A 26,261-nucleotide genomic window follows, 5' to 3' on the forward strand; every position below is an offset into this window, starting at 1 on the left:
CAGTTTGTTCAGGTAATTTTTTTATACACTGTAAAGTAACATTACAACTGCTGCGCAAACATTTTCCATTACCCTGATGTTCAACAGTGATAAATAAGAACCACTTATTACAGGAACTTTAAACCATTTGTCTGGGCAACAGGTAAGCAGGCTTTATGAGTTTTACCTGGAACTCCTGGTATTGTGATTATTTTACAAACTATTTCTAAATCTGTTGAAGTCAGTCTCAATATAGAGATTATTTTTTAGTATTGCTGATAATTACTGATACTCTCATGGAGGATAATCAGATGCTTGTCCCACCACATAGCCCATGCAGATTTGTACTGGTAATGGAACCAAAATATTTACACATCAAAAATAAAACTTACCCTGATTACAGTTGATGGAAATAATCTCTCTTATTCTGTACGCATTCTTGGAACCTTCATACAGAATTTATAATTACATGAAGTTCACAGCAGGTGTTCCATAAAATGCTTGGGGACTAAGAGAAATCATCACTATACATGTTCATGCTTTAATTGTTTTTTTTTTTGTGTTAGACATCAAGTACAATAAAAGTGGACATGGAGGTAAAGCATCATGCAGGATGGAGGGATGTAAAATTAATAACATGGTTCTTATTCCTCCTGATGTATATGAATGTTTGACAGCTTTTTCAGCAACATACATGAAAAACTGAAGTAAAATATATGATGGGAAAAATGAGGAAGAACTGTGCTGCCACCATCTGAAATGATTTTTAGTAAAAATGAACAGCCATCAAAATATGATTTTACAGTCACACAGCAGTAAGTGTGTGAAGATACAGACCAAAGAAGAAAATCACATCAATAAGCCCTATCATTGATCAGATTAAAAATTAAATCCGTGGTGTAACAGCTCCAGAGAGCCAAAGCCGACTAGCTTGACTGCTCACCTCACGTTCACATGCCTAAGCAGAGGTGAACGATCATCCAACCATATATAGGGTGACGTGTGGTCAGCACGACAAACCCCCAGCCATTGCTAGCTTTCCTTACTGGATTACGCTACTCATTGTAGCTCCCCAATTTCCTCACGATGCTGGGTTGGCACCGGTCCCATACACTGGTCGAAAGTTCATAAGAAAATTTCTTCTCCCCCGAAACTCAAACCAGCGCGCATTCCGTATCGCCGGTCCGAAGCATGATGCCTCAGACTGCGCGGCTACGGCGCGGGATATCATTGATCAGATTAAGAATACCATAAAACCTAGGTATATGCAAAAAATATTATAAAGTTCAAGGAACCAGTTACAGAGCAAAAATGTATTCTGAAAGTCACTTTGACATTTTATACTAAATATTCCAACAGATATTGTTTTATCATCATCACATAAAGCAGTATCAAATAAGAGAAATTACTGCATGCACACACACATATATGCAAGAAGCAAACACTTTTATCACTAGCCTTTTTTGTGGAAATTTCTTACACAAAAATACAAATGTACACTTTTTCTCAAGAGATCCACTGACTGCTTTACAATTTTTCAGTGTAATGAATAGTCAATTAGGCAGTAGCTTTAGTAAGTAAACATACAATTTTAAACATTTATATTTATTATGCACTTCTGCTACATACAACACAAACACACAGGAACAATATACTTCACATGAATGTTATGCCACATCTTATGACATTACTCTGCTAACTATGGCTTATTCAGAGACATCACTTAATGTTAAAAGAATGGAAGGAAAAAATTTACCACAATTTTAAAGAGTGAGCTGAAGCAGGATAGGTGTAATTCCCTCTTTCTCATTTTCTGTATACAGCAGGTTTGTAGCTTTTCCTATCATATTTATTAAATGATCTTACATACTGCATTCATCCGCGTTCCCTAACGTAATTTAAAGGGTTACATAACAAAAATGTTATATACATTCAATTTCTGGCAATTGTAATGCATGTAACATTCAATATTGGTTCCTTCTTCTTAGCTAAGCTGCATTAACTAGAGTAATATGCACTTCATTTCTTATTGTTATTACTATTGTTGTTGTTGTTATCACATTATTATTATACTTTTCTCTCATTGTATGTCACATGAAAATTAAATCAACTAGTGAAAAAGTATCCAGACTTCTGGGTTATGATTTAATCACTATTTCTTGTCAGATAAAGCTGCATCACTGCCCAGGTCTTGGTTACTTAAATTCAGCAAGAAATGTGAAGCGTTTTCATAAACGAGGAATGTGATCATGGTGGCTGGAGTCACACGAATCAAGTTAGCACTCAGGCCTTTGTAAAATCCCAGCACTCTCTCATACCTGAAACAATGGAATCCAGAAAAAAATGACTAAGTATTTATTTCAACTCTAAGTCCTAACAGAAATATAAGGATAAGTACTCCACAGCACAGGACAATATTCAACTGATTTTCATGAAGTTCAAATAAAGAGTTTACTAATGCAGTAATTATTTTCATAACCAGCCCAAAAGAAAAATTATTGAAGAGATTATGACAGTTACACGTGACAATATTTTTTTGTATGAAATGTAAATATAACATGTTAATAAGAAGAATACAGGCATGATGCTTCAGCAAAAGAAATCAGAATCCAAAGTAGCCAAGAAAACATAATTAAGAACAAATTAAAAATCCATTAAACTTTACCTCCACTCCCTCAAACATCTTCATGATGACATATTTACCTTTGTAACTTAAATAAAGCAAATATCTAACATTCTTCTTTGAAAGAGAAACTGTCTGACTGAAAATTTGCAGCACATCTAGCACTCTCATAAGATGGTCACCCTAGTTTATTGAAGAGGAATTCGTATTTCAGGCCATACTACAAGTTTAAAAATTTAAAGTGTACATTTTAATCAACTGTAATCTATTGCTAAGCACAGCTGACTTATCTTTATATTTCACTGTATAGAGATTGAGTAAATAAACATACTCTAAACTTAATGGATTCCCCTTTAACAGATTCACTATACGATGGCAAAACCAAAGTAGACAAGTTCTCTGCCATAACCCAGAAGGATGGATTCAAAACTGATCCACAGTGACATTACATAACTATAAGAATATAACAATCATTAACCTAAACTGATCACATTTGCTACAAAAACTATCCCCCTCAGCCATGTAAAAGAATGAGTATTTCAGGTTCTTATAGCAACAAGCGTGAAGATGTCTGTCTTCTAAGAAGTTGCACTGTGTAGTCTGGCAAACAAAGATCAATATTTACCAGACTATGTGGTGCAACATCCCAGAAAACAGCCGTGCAAAAGAACATCAACAGTAAAGCACCTATTGCAGTATGATCTGAAGATTTCATGGTGACTAAGTATAATGAATTCTTCTCAGGCTACTATTAAACCACCTTACATGGCTGGTAGCCTGAGAAGTCAAAGTTAAATAATGTTTCTCACATTTCCATTTTTATGTTGGTAGATACAAAATCAATGTTTCAGTAGTGTACTTAAAAAAATTACAATGTCATTTCTACTGTTTGGCTCAGGCCTAATGCACCCAAACTTGTATTCAATACATAGATCAAGAGGATATCTCTTGTATTCAAGAGCACTAGCTAACGTGACTGATTTTCCTCAGTTCTTTCAGGTGAATGAAGGGTAGGATAACTGTTTCTTCCCTCATTCATCTGAATTTATAACTTCATCTCATTAAACGCTAAATACCCTCCGCAGTAAATATTACTGTTTGGCTAAATGCTATTCACTTTTATCCTCCAAATACCTCCAGAAAAATTTACTGTGAACTATATTCACATTTGACAGAATAAAATACCAAGTAAAAAATATTTCCACAAATATTTTAATAACTAAAAAGTATTTGAGTTATTTAATAACTGGTTATACAAAATGTATTTAATAAATGTTGTATAACCTATGTTTTTTTCTATTCTTTCTTTTTTATCTGGCAAATATTATTCTTTACATACCAATAAACATCTGTATATCTGAACCTAATTTGTCCACTGCAAGGAATATTACACACCTGACATGAGGACTGATAACTACTAATGATGTGTTTTGAAAAGTTGAAATGAAAACATGGAAAACAGGAAATGTATGCAATTTTATGGAACTCTTTTGGAACATCCACATCTGTATATTTCAATTTAGTGTTGCTTGACAAAACATCCATGAGCCAAGATAGCCCAGTAAATGTCTGAGAGGCTACAGACTAAAATACCATGGTTTAATTGCTAGCAGGTACAGAATCTTTTTCTTCACTGTCACACAGATTTGCATACAGTGGGTCCTGGGATAAAGTGGGGGAGGGTATGAAGCAGACTACTCACCTCATCTAGTGCCATGGTCAAGAATGTGTGATGCTTCAATTCTACTCTAGATATATACAAATATGCAGTGGTGCTTGGGTACAGGGATTCAGAGACCTGAAGAGATGCTACAGAATAATATAGTATAGTGTCTTTCATATCCTTCATGTTACATTTTATTGCCAAGTTCAGATTACTGGAGGAAATATGTCATATTTACAGCATACACAGAAAGAATGCTGAAGGTATAACAATATGACTCTGTCATAACTACTAATGACAGATGCTGAAATATTAAACAGCTACAAAGATGGGCATAACAAGATATTTCATGTACTTTATTCTGAGTAATACTTCTTTAATGACTTTTGTAAGTTGTACAACACACACAAAATAATATGTTGGCATCCCCATTATCTTGGTAAGCAACAACATATGGTATTTTCTTAAAGTCTCATATAAGATTGAAGTGATCTAATAGCACATGCAGATTTTAAAAACCTATTAATGTGTTTTAGCCTCTGTGTCCAGACCAGTTCTGAGACCCACTGAGCCTCCTACCCAATGGGTACCGGGGTCCTTTCCCAGGGGTAAAGCACGGCTGCGGCGTGATGCTGACCACTCACCCCCATCTAGTGCCAATGTCAAGAATGAGTAAGAGCTATACCCTCTCTCCCCCCAAAGCGACTGTATTGTGTATAGTGAGACGGCTTTACTTTACTTATTTTAAATTTTGTCCACTGTCATTAGTACAGCAGAATTACCAGAACAAGAACTGCATATTCCTATATAATAATAATCCGTGGCGTAACAGCCCTATGTGAGCCAAAGCTGACTAGCTGACTGCTGGCCTCACGTTCACATGCCTAAGCAGAGGTAAACAATCATCCAATCAGATATAGGGTGACATGTGGTCAGCACGACAAACCCCCAGCCATTGCTAGTTTTCATAACCGGATTACACTACCCATTGTAGCTCCCCAATTTCCTCACGATGCTGGGTTGGCACCGGTATCATCCACCGGTCAAAAATCTCATCAGAAATTTCTTTCCCCGAGACTCGAACCAGCGTGCATCTGTATCACCGGTCCAAAGCATGATGCCTCAGACCGCATGGCTACAGCGCGGGATGCATATTTCTATATAACACTGATACATGTTTAAAGTCACCTGCTGATTTATGATGCAGCCCCTTACATGTGCTAAATGAAACTCAGAACTGAAAAACATGGTTTTAATAAATTTTGATGCCACACAGCTTTATAAATACTACAGCTGTTCAAATGCACTATGAGACATAACAAAAAAAGATGAAGTTAAAACATGCAAAATTGTTCACATGAATTGAATTAGTTGGAAAGCACAAAATTAGGACTTAATTTTCAAATACTGCATAGTACAGATTCTAATAATGTACCTCAAACATGTCCATACAAGGGAGAAAAACTTCACTTTCCTATTTCTCTGACTCCTCTTGAACCTGTGGCAGCAATCATGAAAAATTAGTCCTAGTGTGTATTCAGACCTCAGTCTGAATTCAAATACAAGCTGAATTTTTATGACAAATAAATTCGGAAAAACCTGATTAGTTCACATTTATTCTTAAGCATAACTTGAGATGTTTATGCCAGCACTTTGTTGGAATATCTTAACACAGACATCTACTCCATTAAAAAAATATATTTATTTATAACCCACTACCATTCCAAATTTCACACGTCTGCCTGCAACTGTCCATAATTATCAATTCAAACTGTAAGTATTGTTTTCCTAATTTCCATTACTTTAGAAACAATTTTAACAGGGGTTACATATTATTCAATGACCTACAATACAAAATTTCAGGGACCTACACTTAATTGCAGAAGTGGGAATGTTACCTGTACTTTGACTGGCTGCTAAAAAACATATTATTTTACAAAATGCTGTCATAGTGACCTCCTTCCTAAACAACTCTTGAACAAGATGTCATGGAACCACACACACATGTACTCAAATATATAATGTTATACTGAAGGAAATTTAGTCATATGCTAGCCCTAACTGTAACAAATATAGTCACAAAGAAGAAATTACTTCAAAAATTTAACTTTCATAGTCTGAGTGCAGTGTCCAGCATTGCACTTTTAAAGCTTCTCATGGTTTACAAAAAGAAACAGAAATTCACTATTCAGTCCATACAATATTATATACCATATTTATTACAATATAAGAAGATTATTTTTATAAAAATTATTAATTCAATTCTTGCTGATAAATTTAAGACATGTAACATGAGACATGTGCATTTCAGAAATCCAGAAAACTATCAAAAAATCTATTTTAAATTTTGATGATGACTGTCTCAAAAACAGGTCATTGTATGGCAGAATGTGACACATGTAACTTTAATGGATATGTGTTTATAATCTAATTAACATTTTAAAAATTTGAATCACATATTGTACTTTTAAAATTGTCATGGTTGATAGCAATATGCTTTAATTAAATACAGAAAAATTAAACAGGTGCATCTGCTTATCATGTAACACACTCAGAAACTCATAGTGAACACTTTCATACTATTCACAGTTTACAAGATGAACATCACACTTGACATTGACTATGGCATTTCAAAACAAAATAAGTCCATTTCAATTTATGACAAATGGTTCTTCACAGTCTTACTAATTAATATTTTGCAAATAACAGTTCCATATTCATCAATAACATATCTGGTGAACTGAAGGTGCAATAAAGAAATAAATTTTCTGATATGCAACATCAATACTGAATTATTTAAATGACTAATACAGACTGTGAATATGAATTGGGTATATAACACATTCAATAAAGACTAAACATTTAACTTCACTGATGCAATGCAACCTAAAAACTGATGACTTTCATGCTGGTTTATTCATGTATGACACATCCCTGCATTTACTAATTTTGATAATACTGGCTGGGAATTCAAAGTTACTGTATTAATATCCTGTTCTTCACAATATATATATAATATGATTTATATTTGGCACAGGAAGATAATCTGCACAAGTTACTTCCCTGTTTCTTATATTACAGTAAACACAGTACATAAAACATGTCATTACCTCATACACCTAAATTACAATAACCTATAATAAATACAATGTAATTAAAATTAAAATTACTTCTCTGCATACAATTCTCGAAGAACCAGACTATAATTATAATTGAACGATTCTTACTAATTCAACAACAGCAGACCAAGTAGTGGCACACTGTTCACAGATAAAACATCCCAGTACAATTCCTCCTCCTGAAAGAATTCTCTTACTGAATTCACCAAACTGCTGCCCAACTTAAAAACAATTTACCAATTAATACAGCAGATTTCTTATTGCAGGTGTGCTCTCAGTAATCTGCAGTCTTCTCCTTTTTATTCAACATTATTTGAGAAATAAAAACAAGTTGTGTAACATCAGTCAGAACAACGCATGAAAGAATTGCCTAAGTTAATAAATTAAATGTTCTTTTCTATCAAAATGCTTTAACTGTCCATCCTTCAAACGAAGACAAATCTAGATAAGTTACATAAAAGTGAATATATTACATAAACTGGAATTCACAGCACTTTTAAATCTGAAGAAATTTTATGAGATAATGGTATAGCATGTACTTCAGAATACAACTGGGTTGCCATTGCAGTTAACTTTAGATAGTTGTGGTTTAGATTAGATTTCAACACTGAGCACCTCATTCTCATCCCATGGCATAAATTACAACTCAAGAAGTGTGAAAGGCTATATCCACACACAAAAGATACAAATAAAGTGGACCTTCCCTCAACCAGTGCTAACATAACCACATTTTTTTTTCAGAATTCCCAAATTCTTGATAAGGTGAAATAATTTCTAACATACATGACATATTTAGTACTGTTTCAGACACCCACCAGTATATATAATTAACAGAAGCAATATTGTATGGCAGAGATATTTTACTTCATGCTGAATTTTATAGCTTTTATTTATTATCTCCCACAGCAAATACTGTAACTCCAGATTAACCAGCTTTTAGAATAAATGCCCCAGTCTCATTTATGCCAGTTATACAGTAGTCCACTGTACCATCTTTATTAGAAGGGAATTATCAAACAAACATGACACAAACTTCAACAAAAATAAAATATTCTATTCCACATATACATGACCTTGAACCAGCAAGGTTATGTTCAGTAATGTCAACAATGGACTGGAACAAGTGTTGGTAGTTACCTCCCCCCATGCCCTCTGGGATATCAAGCACATAAAATAAACTAAAATATCAACTTGTACAAAACACATGAAGTTAAGGAAAGTCAGTTAACTTAGTTAATTCCAGCAGTCGCTTCTGCCAAATCAACCATTTTCCCCTCACTCCCCTCCAGGAAAGTGATAAAGAACACTATTCTTTACCACACTATGAAAACACCCCATAGCTGAAGTTTGTAGAAACACATGCATGTTGCAACATGTTACAAATAAAGCAGTCAGAATCAGGCTCTGCTGTTTGACTGCTAAAAATTCAGCTATGTCACAGTTCACAACTGCACCTGTACTTAGCAAAAATCTTTCCAAAATTAGCAGAATATAACATGTCACTTATTTTAAAAACATATGCTAACAGAAACTTACCCACTTACCACACATAAGTTAATGGAAACCTGTGGTAAGTGCATTTTTTGTCTTTAAATGTATTAAAATCATAATGCATAGCAGATGATTTATCATGATATATAAGGTACAGAATGCAAATTAAGCACTATTATTTGTTTAATCCCAGACCTTAACTTTTAACACTGAGGGTTTACATAACGCCTCTAAAAATATCTGTGTGAAGCAAATGTAAGACAACAGGCATTCTGTTTTTTAAATGGCTAGTAGATATATTTCTGGAAGCCTACACATTACTAAAACTTATTGCAACATGAATACATATATAAGAATACAGCACAATGGTCAACCATTTGCCCCCAACTTTCCCCAAGGCAGTATGCAGTTTTATTATCCACCTTATTTATCATACAATGCTTGTGTAGCATTACTGTTATTTAGTGCCTCAGACTCAGACTGTAACTGTAGCATTGTAACTTCCAGTGGCACAACTCCTGGCAACTTCCTATTCCCTAGCACAAGATCCTACAGACATGGTGAGAAGTCTATATCCACTATGACAATGCACCATGAAAACAATACCAAATCTAGTTGGCCATGATGTTTCTGCTGTTTTCAACCAATAGAATGTCACAATTTACCTATTAAACAACTAAAAACTTGGCAAACATGGATAAACTTTACTCTAACAGGGCTACTGTAAGAAACTTATTCTATACTTTCAAGTGACAAAATGGTGTTTTGAAATGAATATAAGGTTTAGGGAAGTATAACGATGGATGCAGAAATTTAAGCACACAGGCTTTCACTACAAATGTACTGATCTTTCTAACTGCTGATCATATGATGTAGGGGACACCTAATTTTTCAGAAGTACAGGGAACAGATATTACTGAAAGCACAACAAAGAGAACAAAGATAACAAAAGTGGAAAACAAAATGCTACCTATTACTAGAAAAAGCTTTGTTTTTCATGTAATACTCGAGGCCCTGGAAAGTTAAATGTTCTGTTCCTATTCCTCAACTAATCTCTCCAGATTTTCTTCTGTGCTTATCACTTACTGCCATAGGATGATTTTTCTACATATCAACCCAGTAACAAAACTGATCCATCAGAGGAAAAGTATTTCAGTTGCTTCATTCTATGAACTGAGTGATAAGTATCTATGTTGAACATGGTACATCATACATAATTCAACAAAAATTAAATGTCTTCAATAAACAAATGTACTATGTAACAATAAAAAACTCGTCACAACAGAAACTAAATACTCCTCTGTGTATATATGGCAGTGTGACCTCCAAATTCAAAAATATTGCCACAGAAATAAGAGCTGCACTCCAGAAAGAACAGCTGTGCCTGACATTTAATTTCTCCCCAACCACTTCCAAGAGCAAAAAAGAATTACAGTCATTACAAACATTGTTATGCACTTTAAGCAGACATAGAAAGGACAATATTGCACTAATAAATACAATTAATTTCTCAGTCCTTAGTTCCGGCAATAAGTAAAAAGAGGAACAAGCTATCTTCTAAACACAAAAATATCTTTTGTAATTCCTATTACAAAATTCACACCAAAATGCTTGAAGAAGTATTACTAATTGTAGGTATTATGATACAGCACTTTACATAAACAAATGGACACATCACTGCAGGTGTAAACACGGACAAGAGGAGAGGTTACAATCAATAGATATGACATACCATACACTATGCCATATAACTAAAGATCAGAATATGATTATACAGCATACAGATATGTCTGACAAAGTTAGTATACACTTTATCTGTTGACTGAAAAGTCTACTGCTCTTCTGAACTCAAAATATATGTCTCAAAACAGATCCAGCATCCAAACAATGCCACAATTAGAAATGCATCAACACCTGAGTACCTGAAAAATTGTGTTTAGGTTATATGGATTTGCAGATGTATACGTAAGAGTGATGGCACATATATGTTGTTTCCTTCACAACAGCAACACTATGTTATTAACACAGAATATTATTCTTCTTTAAAAGTTAAGTTGTCATAAATATTACTCATGTAAAACAGTAAATAGTTGCCACGTTTAAAGCAGATGGACTAAAGACATGGGGGGGGAAAAGGCCTTGAGCTGAAGTCAAACATAAGTAAACATGGTCTGACATACAACAGACACTAAAAAACATAGTCTGTTAACTGTCACTAAGAAGATTAATGTTATCTTCTTAGCAGCAGTTAAAGTCCATACCTTCTTCAGATTAATTTATATGACCAATAACCCTTCAGCCATGTACAAAAAATTTGCACTTTTCTGCTTACTGTCCATATCAATGAAAAACTTCATGCAAACTAGATTGTTTTAGATGCTTCAGCACCTTTAGGATATGGAAGTGAGAGAAAGGTAAGAAAGAAGAAAGGAAAATTGACTGTAATCAAATCTTGTTTTTCAGCTTAAAACAGTAACACTCCTCAATAAAATCTTCTCGGGCAATCAGCCGCATCAAATGGTTAAACAATAAAACCGACGTTTCAGGGATCATTTCTGTCCCCATCATCAGGGTTCTGACGCGACCCGGTTATACAGTTGTCTCCATATATATACCTGCCCGTTACGTCGCCATGAAAGCTTCAAATAGAGTAACACTACTACTTCTTATGTGAAAGAATCCCAAGTGACCTGAACATTTTTTTCATTTCAAATTTCTATTCAATACAGATTCGTCATTTTTCTCTTTCTGACTTGTTTACTTTTTCTGCAAATCAGTAAAGAATTCTTCATATATTCTGGCAAGAATCAGATTTAATTATTTCCCACTTGTGACAAGAATGTTCCTCCTGAGACAAATTCCAGAAAGCACAGTACAGAAAAAATTATATGAAGAGAAACCTATGAATTTTTGAGCACACTAATTTCTATTAAATTTTATTTCCCTTCCTGTTTCTGAATCAAACAGATTCAGTTTACAAGAGGTTACATGGTTTCTCACTCTGGCCAAAGAATTTTTGCAATAAACATGTTTTCTCCCATATCCTTATATGGCAGTATATATGTGATTTGTTCAGTTCACCATCATCAACACCGGCTGGATAAAAATGTGCTGGGAGAAGATAAAAAAATAACACACCCAGAATACACTTCACACATTCAGTTTTATCATGTTACTAGATGGCACTACCTTCTGCCATGGTATAAATAACTGATCAATTGCCATTTATTTCTTTATCATATAGAACTGCAAAACATTAATCTGCTGGTAACAATGGCTGGGCTGAGAGGTAAGCCAGCAGTGAGGACCTGGGAGTGAACATGTTAGAAAGGTTTTAGCTTAATCCAGGTTGTAGACAAGCTTTAGATAATAATAAACAAACATGAGTAATGACGCCAAAAACTGCAGAAACATGAAGATAAATTACAGGTAATTAATTCAAAAAATAAACTTTATACTATTCAATTTACTGTAAACTTTAAAATTACTGAAGTGAAAAATCACTACTGTTAGCCTTTTGTTATGCCTTTCAATTGCAAATTGTCAAATGCTTCCTTTCAAGAAAATTAAAATAGAATGCAATTGTTCCCATACAAAAATCACATTTCCAGATCCCATAATTTTGATATGTTGTTCTTCACTCTTTCATTCTATACAGAATATTTGGGACACCAGCCATGTATATTGTGTGTTCACCTTTTAAGTCATTACACAACACTAAAGTGAGATGTTTTTGCATCATTAGCACACAAAGATATGCTCTGAAACTATTTCTAACCAAGTTAGTTCCTGTAAAAAAATAAATTAATTTGGAGATACAGTAGAAGCCAAATATCACATCTATCGGTAGCAGTTTTAAAATTCTCTGCCACTCTCGAATATGCAAGTGAAAAATTCATAATGCCATACATCATAAACATACAAATGACACCTGTTTACATTAATACATTCTGTCACAACCAAAAACAATTTCTATGTGACAGTCCACTATCAACAGACATAATTCAAACATCAAACATATTTTAACAGACCAGAGACAAAGCAAATGTTTCAGCTTTAAAAGGATTGTGGATTATTAATTCATGTTTCTGAATTACCATTTTAATGTTCAAATAATATATGGTTACAAATAAAACAAACTTCACTCACAATTGCTCCAGTACTTTTCTCCTCCAATTGTGGCATTTGTTAGAAAAGGTTCTTTTTAGCTACTTTCAGTAAATTTCTCATAAATAAGGAACACGAGACATATATTAGGAGTGACATGCAGTAGATAAGGAACAAGCCCCTTGTAGAAACCCTGCAACCCTTCATACCTCCAGGTGCGACAAACACAGTCCCAAGAGCCTTTGTAGTCGTGGTGGTGGTCCTGTAGACGTGCTCTTACCACTTGGTATGGGTACGTTAATGCTGCTGCCAAAAGTTTAGAACATGCTGCAAATGTAAGGTATTCCATCGAGCCCTGTACATAAGATCAGAATATGGTACACTTATGTTTGTTATAGAATAAGACGTGGAAGATTTATACTTATCTTGTTTGTCCTCGCCAATTTCAATGTCATTCACAAGACATTAATTTTAAATCCCAATTCTGAACTACACCAGCACAGCAATCACACAAACTTTCAAAGTGAGAACAACATAACAGCAATTCTTTGTTTGATCCTGAGATGTTTTAAATACAACATAACTTCAAAAATATGTATCTCATGCCAAAGACATTTTATTAGAAAAAATAAAAAGTAACATTATGATCACATGTAATACAGATATACCTTCTGACGTAGTAAGAAATGTGAAATTGAGAGGCCATCAACATGTCCATGAATATGACACAAACTTTTATTAACTGTAATACAATATCATCATCATGGGCACTACAACCCAGGGTGGGTCTTGGCCTGCTCAAGTTTTCATAACAAATTATTTTTACACACCCAACCTGGAGGACCAGGCCCCCGTATTTATATCCCTCGGAGGCAGGGTGGCCCAGTTATACCCCCCAGGCACTTGGTACCCACTGTAGTCACCTCTTGCAAAATACTGATGTAAAATATTTATATTAAGCCTTATAATGTTGGGCTCTTAGGCCAATTTTGTAGACAAGACTGAGAAACCTGTCACAGTTATTAAAGTTATTGCACATAAAAAATGTTTTATGCAATTATCTCAGTAACAACGTCTAAAAATGGGCAACAAGAAATGAAGGCATGTAAGAAGTAGATCTAGAGTTGAAGCACAGTGCATTTTGGACCTCAGTACTACAGAAGCTGACTTCAAGATGTTGATTAATATTACCTCTGGCAAAATATCCCCATTATCCATTGAATATTAAACTGAGAGAGCCCTACAGATACGTTACACATGACAATGAAAAGGAAATTCTTCTCCTACCTGAAACTAAATCATAACCATCCAATATCTGTTAAACTTACGTGAATTTTATATCTGATGCAACTGTTCTGAGATGAGATAAAGCTCTTCAGTATAACAGTGCAAGGACTAAGTGACAAATGTGAACTCTCTAAACATGAAAGCTTGGTGGAAGAAGTGGTAAAGAAAAACAAGAAAATCTGCCACAACATTATTATTATTATTATTATTATTTTCATTATTATGACTTTTTCCACATCCTATTGTCATCTGACTGTCTTATGGATCCATGAAATGTAAATAAATTATTATTATTATAAGAAGACTGAAACCCTGTCATTCATTTCCATCTTTGTTGGCCACTGAGTGAGTGAGCTTGATGTTACAGAAATCTTGTTTTATGAGGTTATACTGGATCCTGCACGTCTGTTATGCCAGCATAAATGTACCCAGGATTATTACAGAAGCAAAATCAAGAAAAAGATGGAATGCACACATGGTTCATACAGAGTAAATAATACATGCATGCAAAATTGAGGGAATGTATCTTGGAAGATGTCCAGCTATAAGACTGAGAAGAGATTATAATAGTTAAGATCATTCAGTGACTGAGCAAAAAAATAAACCACATAATTGTTAGTAATATATAGTACATGACTGTAATCTTGAGACTTGCAAGGAATGCAGGAAGTCCGAAGCGTTAAAGGCTGACGCTATCTTTCCTCCTTCACCCCGCAAGTCGCAAGATTACAGTCTTACACTGTACAAATTTTACTTATCTTGGCGCTTTTGCCTGAAGTGAGACATGACTCTTTTATAGGGGATTTTTTAAATATTTATTCATATGGAAGTGATAGGATGCTTTGGATGGAGGACCAGACCACCATTAGAAGGAATTCACTGACATATGGTAGCAATGCAAAATTCCCTGGGATTCAGTCCTATGATGAAATTACACAAGATCATACATGCCTTTACACATCAGGATAGATACTTCTCACTATGTCCTAGAAACATACAAGACTCTGGTCACAGCATCTACAATATGAAATATTTCTATCCCTTCTCCCATGAAGCTATGAGAAAACCATTACTGCTACATGAATAAACCACTCTTAGGTCACCAAGCAATCTTATGTGGTTTAATGTACAAAGCAATCTACCACCATGCCAGTAAATATCGGTAAAAATGCTATAAGTCACAGCTTGCATTTTTGAAAGTTACACTGAATGAGTAAGAATAATTCAGTGTGTTTCTTGTAGTCCTGTTTTTATGTGCAAGCAACAAGGTTCAAATGTCTTGTTCTTGTTTATGAGGTTTACTAAAGATGCACGTAGATTAATCTAATATACACACAGTTGCAAGCACTGATTAAGAGATTATTAAACATGAGTGCTATAATAAACTTCATTATCTCAGTGCTGTTTATATTAAGACAGACAAAGGCAATTCAGGTACTTTAGCTAGTTATTAAAAAATATGAATAAAACTTACCAATTTTGTATCGATGGGAACCATTCTATATTGATTATAAGTATTTTTCATTTCTTCATATGTCATAAACTGGATAGCACCATGAGAGACACCAAATATCCCTGGTACAAAACCCTGGAAAGAAAATTATGATTTAGCAAATAAATTACAAAGCAAATTTACTTTATTTTATGATGTGAGGTCAGGTGGTAATCCCCTCCCCAAATAACTTATAACCCAGCTTCAAAATACTATTTTTATTTCAGGAACTGAACAAGGACTTTCTTCTAGTTTAGATGCATTTCATACTACTGCAGGCACCAATCTACTGGTTGGCTGACTCATCAGCTGGTATTCAGCACATCTGTATAAAAATGCTTAATAGATTTACCAGTACTCTCCTCAGTCAGTGCACTTTTCTCAGAGACCCTCAATCATGTTCATCCATGAAAGCAAGAAAAAGTGAAATTAAAAGTTTCTGAAAAAACTATTTTAAATTCTTTATTACAAAAAATTACTTGCTGAAATATGATTAAGAATGTAGCACTTGGCAGAGACATGATAACACAAACCTTGTAAAGGCCACGAATTCCTTCATTGCAGTAGATCTTGTTGAGTGCATCTGCCATACCCACGTACCGCTTGCTCTCTGGCAACCTGGTTTTATCTGCTTCAGAGTATTGAAGACATAAGCGAGTCTTTACTACCCAGATGGGGTTTGTCATAATAAGTGTGAGAATCCCAGCCTGGGCTGCCGCTACCATATGCAAGGTTGGTCCCAGAGGTTTCTTGGTGTTCCCTCCTTGAATCCATGTCTTTATTGTGTTGTAACTACAGATCAAAGTATTATTACTATTACAACTAACATTCATAACAGAACCCAACATTCATGATACTCAGACAACTAAACCCACTCACAAACTATGTGCCCATGATTCATTTTAATACAAAACACACTTCATTTTTAGTCTTTCAAGTAATGTTTTCCAGAAACGTCCTTTCATTTTTAGTCTTTCAAGTAATGTTTTCCAGAAACGTCCTTATCAAAATTCAGCATGAATACCTTGTTCTCCCATCTGAGCTATATAATGTCGGACAAACAGCCATACTGTTATTTCAGTGTGGAAAATGGTGAGATGGCAAGTTCAACGACATGATTACACAAATCAGCAATTTTCTGTGAAATAAGTAATTAGGATTTAGTTTGTTTTATGACTGTAGTAACAGTGTTTCAATGACAGTTTTCCTCCAAACCAGATGGCCAACCAAGCATTCTACACTCAAATTTTCAAATCTTTATTGTTGTACATTCATAAAATAAAACAAAATACTTGGCTCAACATGTGACTCCTGCATCACTGTAATGCACCATGAACAAAACACAACATTAGTTTTGGAACACCCACTGTATTTGCCTGATTTGGCCCTATGTAATTTTACACTTTCCTAAAATTAAAAATTTGCTTTAAAGGGTCTCAATTTGAGTAACTGAAAGACATTCAGAGCAATATAATGACACTACTGAAAAGACTTCCAAAATGTTTTTTTATGAATAAGGTAAGACTTAAACATCAGAAGAATTGCAGCTGCTAACAAGCAGTGTGCATATGGAGCATCAATGATCCATGACTCAAATAAATATGTCCCAGGCCCACTTTGTTCACCACAAATCCTACATGCAATACCCTGGAAGCCTCTGCAATGAGAAGATGGCATCTAACCTCATGTGCTATGACAAAGCCATAAAATGTTTATTACTCCAACATAACTCCTGGTTTGTGAATGCATTCATCCTATTGCTGTTGTAATCCTTCCATGTTTCAAATACAAGCTGTAAACTTATGAATTTTCATATCTGCAATGTTTCATGACTGGATTTGACTTAATTAAACTGATATCAGGAGATCTGTTCAATCTGTCAGAGACAATTAAAGTTTCATTAAAATGCATGTATTTTTAACTATCACAATTAATTGTTCATAAATTACCATTTTCCACAGTGTTATGCTAAACTGTAGCACAGACAAGGCAAGAATCCTAAAGGAACAATTCAAGAGGCCACTGCTTAAGCTGTGACAAGGTGAGAAACATTAACTAATTACACTGCCTAAATATGCAAGAGTTATAATGCCACATATAACGAACCCCCAACTTTTTACAAATTGTATGGTTTCATTCTAAGCTCCATTAATATTTTTTAAAGGAATGACTTTCTTCCCAATTAGACATTACAGATAAGAGACCAGCATTAATACCGTTTATGCTCCAATGACTTCAATAAGACATTTTCCTCATCACACTTCAGCTGTAAAACTAATATTATACCAGAATAAAATTTCAGAACTTGTCAGTTATTTGAAATTGGTTATGAGCAGCTTACTACAGAGTGTAAATGCCCCCCAAAACACACAGAAAATGTAATAAACAGAACATACAAAAGAAAGTAGAAGCCCCATGCACTACCAGAGCCCCAGATATTTGGGGTGACCCCTCTATATAGGCCACGTGCTCCTTCTTGTCGAAATATTGTTGTCATTGCATTTCGAAGTCCTTGATACTGCGGAGCAGGAGTCTGTCCATCATTCACTGAAAAATGAATTAGACAAAATAACAGATGGCATAAATATTTATAGAAACAACCTCTATTACCTGAAACAGATTTTCGTAGAATTTTCTATCAGTGAAAATTCATATACTGTGTACGTCTGGTTCCTTATCAAATATAACACAACAAAAAAACTAAACAAGAACTAACTATGAAACACTTCAGTCACTCAGGACTTTTTTAAAAAATCTTTTCGTGTTTAACACATCAGCTACCATGAGGGTTAGTGGTAGGTCATGTGTCAATAAATTTCAGTACCATGAGTGGGAGTGGTGGGTCACAGGACTACATCACTTACAGGAGGCTAGTTTCATGGAGCAAAATAGCATATTTCTAACACCACAGATGCATGAGGTCTGTGAGAGCCACCAGATGATTACATGGTCCATATAGTACGAGTTCCACGTACCTTTTACAAGTGCAGGGCAACGGTTAATAGCGGGCCATGGTATCAAGAAACTGTGAGCTCATACATTCTGAATTATGTTGAAAAATAGTTGTTCTATACACAAATATCCATATTTTCTTATTTAGCAATACCCCATCAATAATGAATATTACCAAACATTGGAGATATTAGTAATAGTGAGGAAACAGAGAAGACAAAATGACTGTGGAGGGGAGCTGTCTCAGTCAAATGAAATGGCTGGAGGTCATGCAGTAAATAATGGAACAAACTGCATAGCAGGTGACCAGCATGCCAGTTTCCACGTTACTGGTGTAACAATTTTCCTCAACAAAACAACTATCTATTCCAGACAGTTTTCATATTGTAGAATTACACTGCTGGAAATTTATAAAAATAATAATTTGACTATATAGCAGAGGTCATCTCAAGAAACTTGTCTTATACAAGAATGTTTCATGATGCACAAAGGATCTGGTGTCAAGATTCAAAAATAGTTTGTAAGCATTATCATGACATGTCACAAAAGGGTTAACAGATAAGCCACAGTGGATCTGGAATTAACCAGATTCTATGCTCTGCTCTTATCTCCTGACTTGAGTCCAAACAATACTGCCTATAACAGTTTGTTTCAGTCTCAACAGAATTCCAGGGTTTTTTCCAATGACAAAAAAATCTTGGAGAATATGTAGAAGTACCATCAGGACAGATTTTCTTCAGTTGTGTGTATCATTTGACATTCTCTTAATCCCTTTTATTTTCAGCTTCACTCTTCACAAAATTACAGTTAATAAAAAACTGCAAACAACCACAAATCCTTCTAATAATCATGATTCCGCAAATGAGGCATTCATAAGTTATTTAATGAAAATTCGGAAATATCAAATACTTGAGAATGGAAGTAACAAATCAAAATTACAATGAAGAAGTTGAAGAAAAATCTGGCAATGTTTGCTACCATTCAGCTCTGAATCTTCTATATTCCCATGTTTTATTTCTCTCTTTATATGGGTGTGAAACATAACATCACACTCTCTGAGAAAGACACAGATGGGTGGAACATGTATTTGTTTTATTTGCAATATGCGTTATTGTCTGTTATTAGTTCAGACTATATATGTCACATGACAGGATGATTAATGAAGAATAAATTGGAACAAAACAGTCAGCCTAAATTAAGGATCTACCCAGACACTGCCTGGAAGGACTGAGAAAAACAAACTTCAGTTAGGATAGCCAGTTTCCAGGTCAAGATTTGAACCTAGGACCTCCCAAATACAAAGCACAAGTGATAAACTTGACCATGAAGTTCTGTTGGTGGAACATATAGAATACATATGTGAGATAAGATATACGAGGTGCGATCGGAAAGTTTCTAGACTGCGCGTATAAAAACCCGTACAAATCTCAGGTATTAAATTCATCCATCACCCTCGAAGAAGTTCCCCTGGGAGTGAACCCAACGATCCCAGCGCCGCTGCCAAGCCTGGAAGCATCCCTGGAAATCTTTCTTTGTCTGCCTGTCAAACACCATCTGCGATTCTGCCTGAATCTCTTCTATCGTCTCAAATCTCCTTCCCTTTAGCTGAATTTTCATCTTTGGGAAGAGGAAGAAGTCACACGGCGAATAAGGAGGGTGCGGGATGACGGCCATGGTGTTTGAGGCCAAAAACTGCTGAACTTTGAGGGCGGTGTGCGCTGGCGCGTTGTCATGATGCGTCGCATGTGGAGTTCTTTCTTTAGAATCAGCTGACAGGTCCCATAGCCTATCCCAACAATGTCGCACAAGTCGTTGATGGTACGACGTCGATCTTCGTGAATGGCCTGCCGAATCTTCGTAACATTTTCGGGCGTTGTGCTCGAAGATGGTCGTCCAGAACGCTCGTCATCATCGACAGAGGTTCGGCAATTTTTAAAACGTGAATGTCACACAAAAGTTTGTGCACGACCCATTACGGACTCCCCAAATGCTTGCTTTAGCATTTCATAGGTTTCCGTAGCCGTTTTGGCGAGTCTTTGGCAAAATTTGATGCACACGCCATTCCGAAATCGCAGGAGGGTCGGTGTAATGCACTACCAAAACGCCCGTAACTAAGAAACAAATGCTAATTCGATGATGCCGGCTGGCACACTGATTCACTATGAATGTAGGCCGCACCCCCTAAAGGCAGAAGCTCGTACTACATCCGGTTCGCCCGCTATTGACACAGTCTTGAAACTTTCCGATCGCACCTCGTACATACAAAATTTTAGTCAGAAAACCTAAGAGGGAACATGTAAACAGTCATTTCAAACACAAACAACTATTACTACAATAACTGTCATGCAAAACAGACACGTATTTCAGCACTCATAAGACATCAGTGCGTTCCTCAATGCATTTTAAATTTAAAACTTGAAGATTAAAATTAAACAATTTTCAAAGTGTTATGTTAAACACTAATTCGGAAGTTGTACCTTGCTAAAATTAGCGAAAACCCAGTCATCATTATTATTTATGGTTTCACTTCTATTGTATCACATTTCACCTCTGATTTAAAATATTGTATTTGACTGCTGATACCTTAGGTTACTACAATCTTGAATCACCACTTCTTCATTCTTACTTTAATTTATACATGCTAACTTAAGTTGTTACCTATTTCCTTCATAAATCTGAATCACTCATACCTGATACTACCACATGAATGCTACCTTGTAGTATCACACTCTCATACTATTAGATTCACCACTATTTTGTGTAATTGCCCCCTGCAGTATGAATGATGTACTACACAAACACCAGAAGGTAAGAGACCATTTAGGAGATCTAGGTATAGATGATGCAAGTACAATATTAAAATGAATCATACAGAAACATAGTGTGCCAGTTGGTCTCAACTTCAGAGGTTATAAAGCATCAAACAAGAGGAGAAATTACCATGAATGGGGAACAAAAATTATCTCAAAGGTGGTCTGTTTGAAAGTACCATAATCACATTCACCAGGAAAAACTGAGGATAACCTCAAAAATTTTGAAATACAACAGCAGAAACCTGGATGAGATTCAAACCATGTACTTCCCAAATACAACTACATCAGGCTGCTCAGTCAAAACGCCACAAAATCACTTATCTTATTGGAAGTTGTTGCACATGCCTGAGCAGTAGATAGAATATAGATAATTATGTCATTACAGTAAATACTCATATAATGAATTAACAATTTGGTATGTGTGCATATTCATTTAAAAAAACACTACTGAACAAACTATCATGTATGACATCCTGTCCCTAACATATCATGCACTTAACGAAATTAATATGAAGTGTTCAATCATATTCTGAAGTGCCAATACTGGCATTATGATTAAGGCATAAAAGCTTGATAAGATAAGAAATACATTCACAATAAAGCATGTCTTACAAAAGATGTAATTGGAGTTTCAACTTAATGTGATTCTATTTTCAGAAATATAACTAAAAATAAATAAACCATAAGTTTAATATACCACATTACAGCTGAATAACCTTCTAGGTTACAGCAACAACATAAAAGAACAGTTTGGTAGAAGTTTACAGTGACAGACAGTATATCTTACTTTCATGTAAACTAAAAGAACATTCAGCAATTCAAACTAGCTGCCACAGAGCAATGCATATATGTATAAAACACCTTCAGCTTGACATTCTATCTTCATTTATTTCAATACTTTTACTCCACGAGGCTAATTACACCATCACCAAAAACCTTCCATAGTGCTTCCAAACTTATATATGTTATATGAGCTGTTGAAGAATCCTGCTGGAAAATAAAATATAGCCCTCTATTCCATCAGCTCAGCAAGAAATGGGCTTAGGACATTATTTATGAACCTAGCAGCATTAACTGTATTGTCCTAAAGGCCAGATCCAATTATCCTGCACGTGCTTATCGCACACCAGACACCATTTCTTTCTAAAATGGCTTTCTTCTAAGTTGTGGTGCCATGTAGTCTGGTAGAAATTTATCAGTGTTTCAGAGGTCTTTGCTGCCTCCATCATCAGAGTAACAATTTTTTGTAAATTTCTACAAGGTTAAGTAGTGCTACAGCCCTGAAGAATGCCATCTTCATACTCACTGCCACAAAACCCTCAAATCCTACCATTTCCTTCTTCATGAAAGCGTATTACATGAATAAATTTTATTGCATTTTCTGTGCTCCAGTCCTGACTGTTCTGAGAATTCGCATTTCCACATAAGAAAAATCATGCCACATCAAATGAAACTATTAATTACAAATAAACTTCTCCATCATGTATATATCAAAGATATAAAAAGGAAACTGGATATATTCCTACAGAGCATAAACTACCGCTGTCACAGTTTTAACAACTTTGTGATCCTTCATGCAGATGTTATCAAAGCACCAGTCTCCTGTACTAATTACTTAAGACTTCAAGTCTGGCACCAATGTCGCCCAACATCGCTTCTTTTAACACATTCATTTCGTATATGGCTTTTTGTCCAGTAACAGTATACTCTTGTTATCAGCTTACTGTCCAGGTAATGTATATTTTGTCTGCTTGAAACTGTTTCTTCTGGAAACTTAAGCTGAAATTTTCTCCAACATTTACTAAAGTTTTTACAAGACAGCATTGTAGACAAACAAGACATGGCAGAACTTGTCTCCTAATAGGCCATGAATGAGTGAAGACATCAGTGCACTCTTCACACAAATCAACATATAAAAATTAAAATTAGCACTAAACATATCTAATGTAGTGCAAATAGTGATGTTGCCATAGTAATGTCAGAAAAGATACCAAATAAAGAATTATGGCATTTCCATGCACTGGTCTTCTACATGCATATTATTTATTCAAAATGATAAACTAACCATTCAGCCATGCACTGGGTATGAAAAATTTAAATGCATGTGTTTGGAGTACTCTCAAATGGCATACTGTCAATACCAGATTTCACAAAAAACCAGCTAGCCCATTTAAAATTCTTTGGAGTGATCTGCATTGACCATACAAAAAAATGATGGAAGAACACTGGTATATGAAGGGCTCTGATAAGTCATAAAGGAGCACATTATTATTATTATTATTATTATGAATTGTTTAATTGGTCCACAAGCAGCCAAAAACTTCAGGCATGTTGCCGTCATAACTCGGATGCTTGCAGCCCAGATGAAACTGTAGTCACGGCTCGAACCACGAGATAGGCGGCTACAGTGAGTTGGGGTCGTGCGCATGTAGTAGTCGGAGCGACCCAAGAAGCACAGCCTTTTGCATCCGGCTGAGTAATGCTTCAGCATTACGCTGGCATGCCGGAATAAGCTTAATGTTGGCCAGCAGTGACGACTTGACTCCTCCAAGAACTCCGATTATAAGGATGATTAGTTTGACAGTGAATCCTGGGTACAGCTGTCTTAGCTCAAACACAAGGTCTTGATACTTGGTCCGTTTTTCAGTCTCCTTCACGGCTATGTTAGTTTCAGCCGGGGACGAAAACTCGATCACATACATAGTGCGTTCATTATTATTATTATTATTATTATTTCTACTACTACTACTACTATTATTATTATTACAAAAATAGAAAGATTCCATCCAAATGCATAAAAAGTTATTCACTTTTGCTACCAACTTATAGGAGAGTAAGTAAAAAGTTCATTGGACAACATACTCTACTTCTATGGCAGAACCATAGACAAATGTTTCTGTTTTCAAATATGATGCTAAGAACTGATGATTGGTTGTTGGTTATTTAACTATCCTAACTAAACTTTAACTAAATTGACACAGTGGTAGTAAATCCAAAAGTTCAGCACTGCTAATACAACTGAACATGATCCTCGGTGAGTTTCATCATACCCTCCCAAACCTCACTACTCATCTCATTAAGATCAGTGTCCAACATTAAACAATAAATTGAATATGCAGGCTCTATTACACAATACAATAGAATACAAGTGATAACATTCCATTGATCCTTCATACGCCTAAGCCAAGAAATTATAATGCAACAAGCACAAGATAATGGGTTTTGACAGAAATATCAAACAAACACTGTGGAATTCTTTTCCACAGGCTTCACACCAAATTATGCAATGAAATTTATTACATTACCTGCAAACCTAATTTTGATGAGATCCAAGGGATGGAGAATAAGAGTTGATGCTACACCTCCCGATATGCCAGCAACCAGGTGCTCATATTTCACGTGACTTAAAACGGTAATTTTTCGACTTGGAGACGCACCTCCCGTCGCTTTCATTGTCGCCATTTCGTGACCTGAAATAATTTTCCTATATCTGTATTGAATAACAGATTAATCATTTTGTTGATTTTCACTAGTGTTACTTTTAACCTCCAGCTGTATTTTACACACACAATCACACGCTGTAAATAAGTATACTTTCAGTACGATAATTTAACGTCCTCCGCAACTACTGCCGTAACTCACATCGCCATTACAGCAATAACCATATTCTCAACACCAACACCACCACCGAAAATCTCTCAACTGCATGTCAGGAACGCCAACGATTATACCAGAAAATCACCAGTTTCACAGCCCCACCCCCCCCATTTATGAGTGTTAACCAATGGGAGAGAACACGAATATCTGTTGCTGCACAATTTTAGGCGTTTGTAGTAGGACAGCCAGAGTTAATTCAGCTGCCTCAGATGGTGTATTAAATGGCCACAGAGTTCCCCAAGGACCCTTGCTTTTCATAATGTTCATGACCGACCTTCCTTCAACAAAATATACCTTATGTTAACCCCAAATATTTAAGATTTGAGGTTTTCACGGCGGTGAGTCTGAATATGGCTGTCTTCTGGGTTTTTGCGCGGTGTAGTCTGGCAGAAGTTTACCGACGTTTCAGAGGTTCTTTCGGTAAGTCACTCTGGTGGTTGAGGCAGCAAGGCCCTCTGAAACGTCGGTAAACTTCTGTAAATGCGAAATGTTAAGCAGTTTGTAATGTCAATATAATGTGAAACCTACATGTTGGAACAATGTCAGAACTTAACTAACATGCCTGTGCCCTTGTCCTTGCTGGTAGAAAAGCTATGAAACACACACAAAGAATGATAACTCTCTTCTTACGATGAGTTTAAAACAACCATCCTTTTTGAAAAATAAGACTGAGAAAGATGTTCTCTTTGGAGCATACTAAAATTCCAAAGGTACTATTTATGCCATGTCAACAAGGTTAGCCAACATGCAACAATGCAATCCAAGGGCATTCCTGACTAGATTTTTTAATGGCAACATAAGTGACTTTTCTTTACTTACAAGTAACACTAATAATTGAGAAGGAGTATTTAAATATGCAACTGCAATATTATATAAAGTTTGCATTAGGAATATTATTTTAAATTCTAAGTTTACATTAAGAATATTATTTATTTACTATAATACTGGCAGTTCCCACAAATTTATCCAAAAGTTTTTGTAATTAAGGTTGGAGGTTCATGGACACTAATTCAAGGAGGGTGGAGTAAGGTCACCCAACAGAGGATTCCTTTGGATTCCTAGGCCAAGAAATTTTTTT

At 35.4% G+C, this 26,261-nt stretch overlaps 1 protein-coding gene across 1 annotated transcript; it reads right to left on the bottom strand.

The window, feature by feature from the left end:
- Positions 1-1,568: 1,568 nt before the first annotated feature.
- Positions 1,569-25,187, bottom strand: LOC110835761 (solute carrier family 25 member 32). Its single transcript, XM_022076313.2, has 7 exons — positions 25,169-25,187; positions 24,832-24,996; positions 18,158-18,308; positions 16,295-16,553; positions 15,744-15,857; positions 13,192-13,337; positions 1,569-2,297 (listed from the first exon to the last, which is right to left on the bottom strand). Exons 2-7 carry the CDS (start codon positions 24,986-24,988, stop codon positions 2,132-2,134), a joined length of 993 nt encoding a protein of 330 aa, XP_021932005.1. The 5' UTR covers positions 24,989-24,996; positions 25,169-25,187; the 3' UTR covers positions 1,569-2,131.
- Between the last annotated feature and the right edge of the window lie 1,074 nt (positions 25,188-26,261).

Source organism: Zootermopsis nevadensis, unplaced genomic scaffold (assembly GCF_977971745.1).
Source record: "Zootermopsis nevadensis isolate Lab colony 2312 unplaced genomic scaffold, Znev_1.0 Znev_ptg000017l, whole genome shotgun sequence".
NCBI classification, from domain to species: domain Eukaryota; kingdom Metazoa; phylum Arthropoda; class Insecta; order Blattodea; family Termopsidae; genus Zootermopsis; species Zootermopsis nevadensis.

What these genes read in the sequence shown, in the direction of transcription:
- LOC110835761 (XM_022076313.2), bottom strand. Translation starts at nt 24,988, where the DNA reads ATGGCGACAATGAAAGCGACGGGAGGTGCGTCTCCAAGTCGAAAAATT. An exon ending in CATCAAAATTAGGTTTGCAG is followed by an intron (nt 18,309 to 24,831) that starts GTAATGTAATAA and finishes TTCATTTTTCAG; the next exon opens with TGAATGATGGACAGACTCCT. An exon ending in TTCCCATCGATACAAAATTG is followed by an intron (nt 13,338 to 15,743) that starts GTAAGTTTTATT and finishes TCTTATGTACAG; the next exon opens with GGCTCGATGGAATACCTTAC.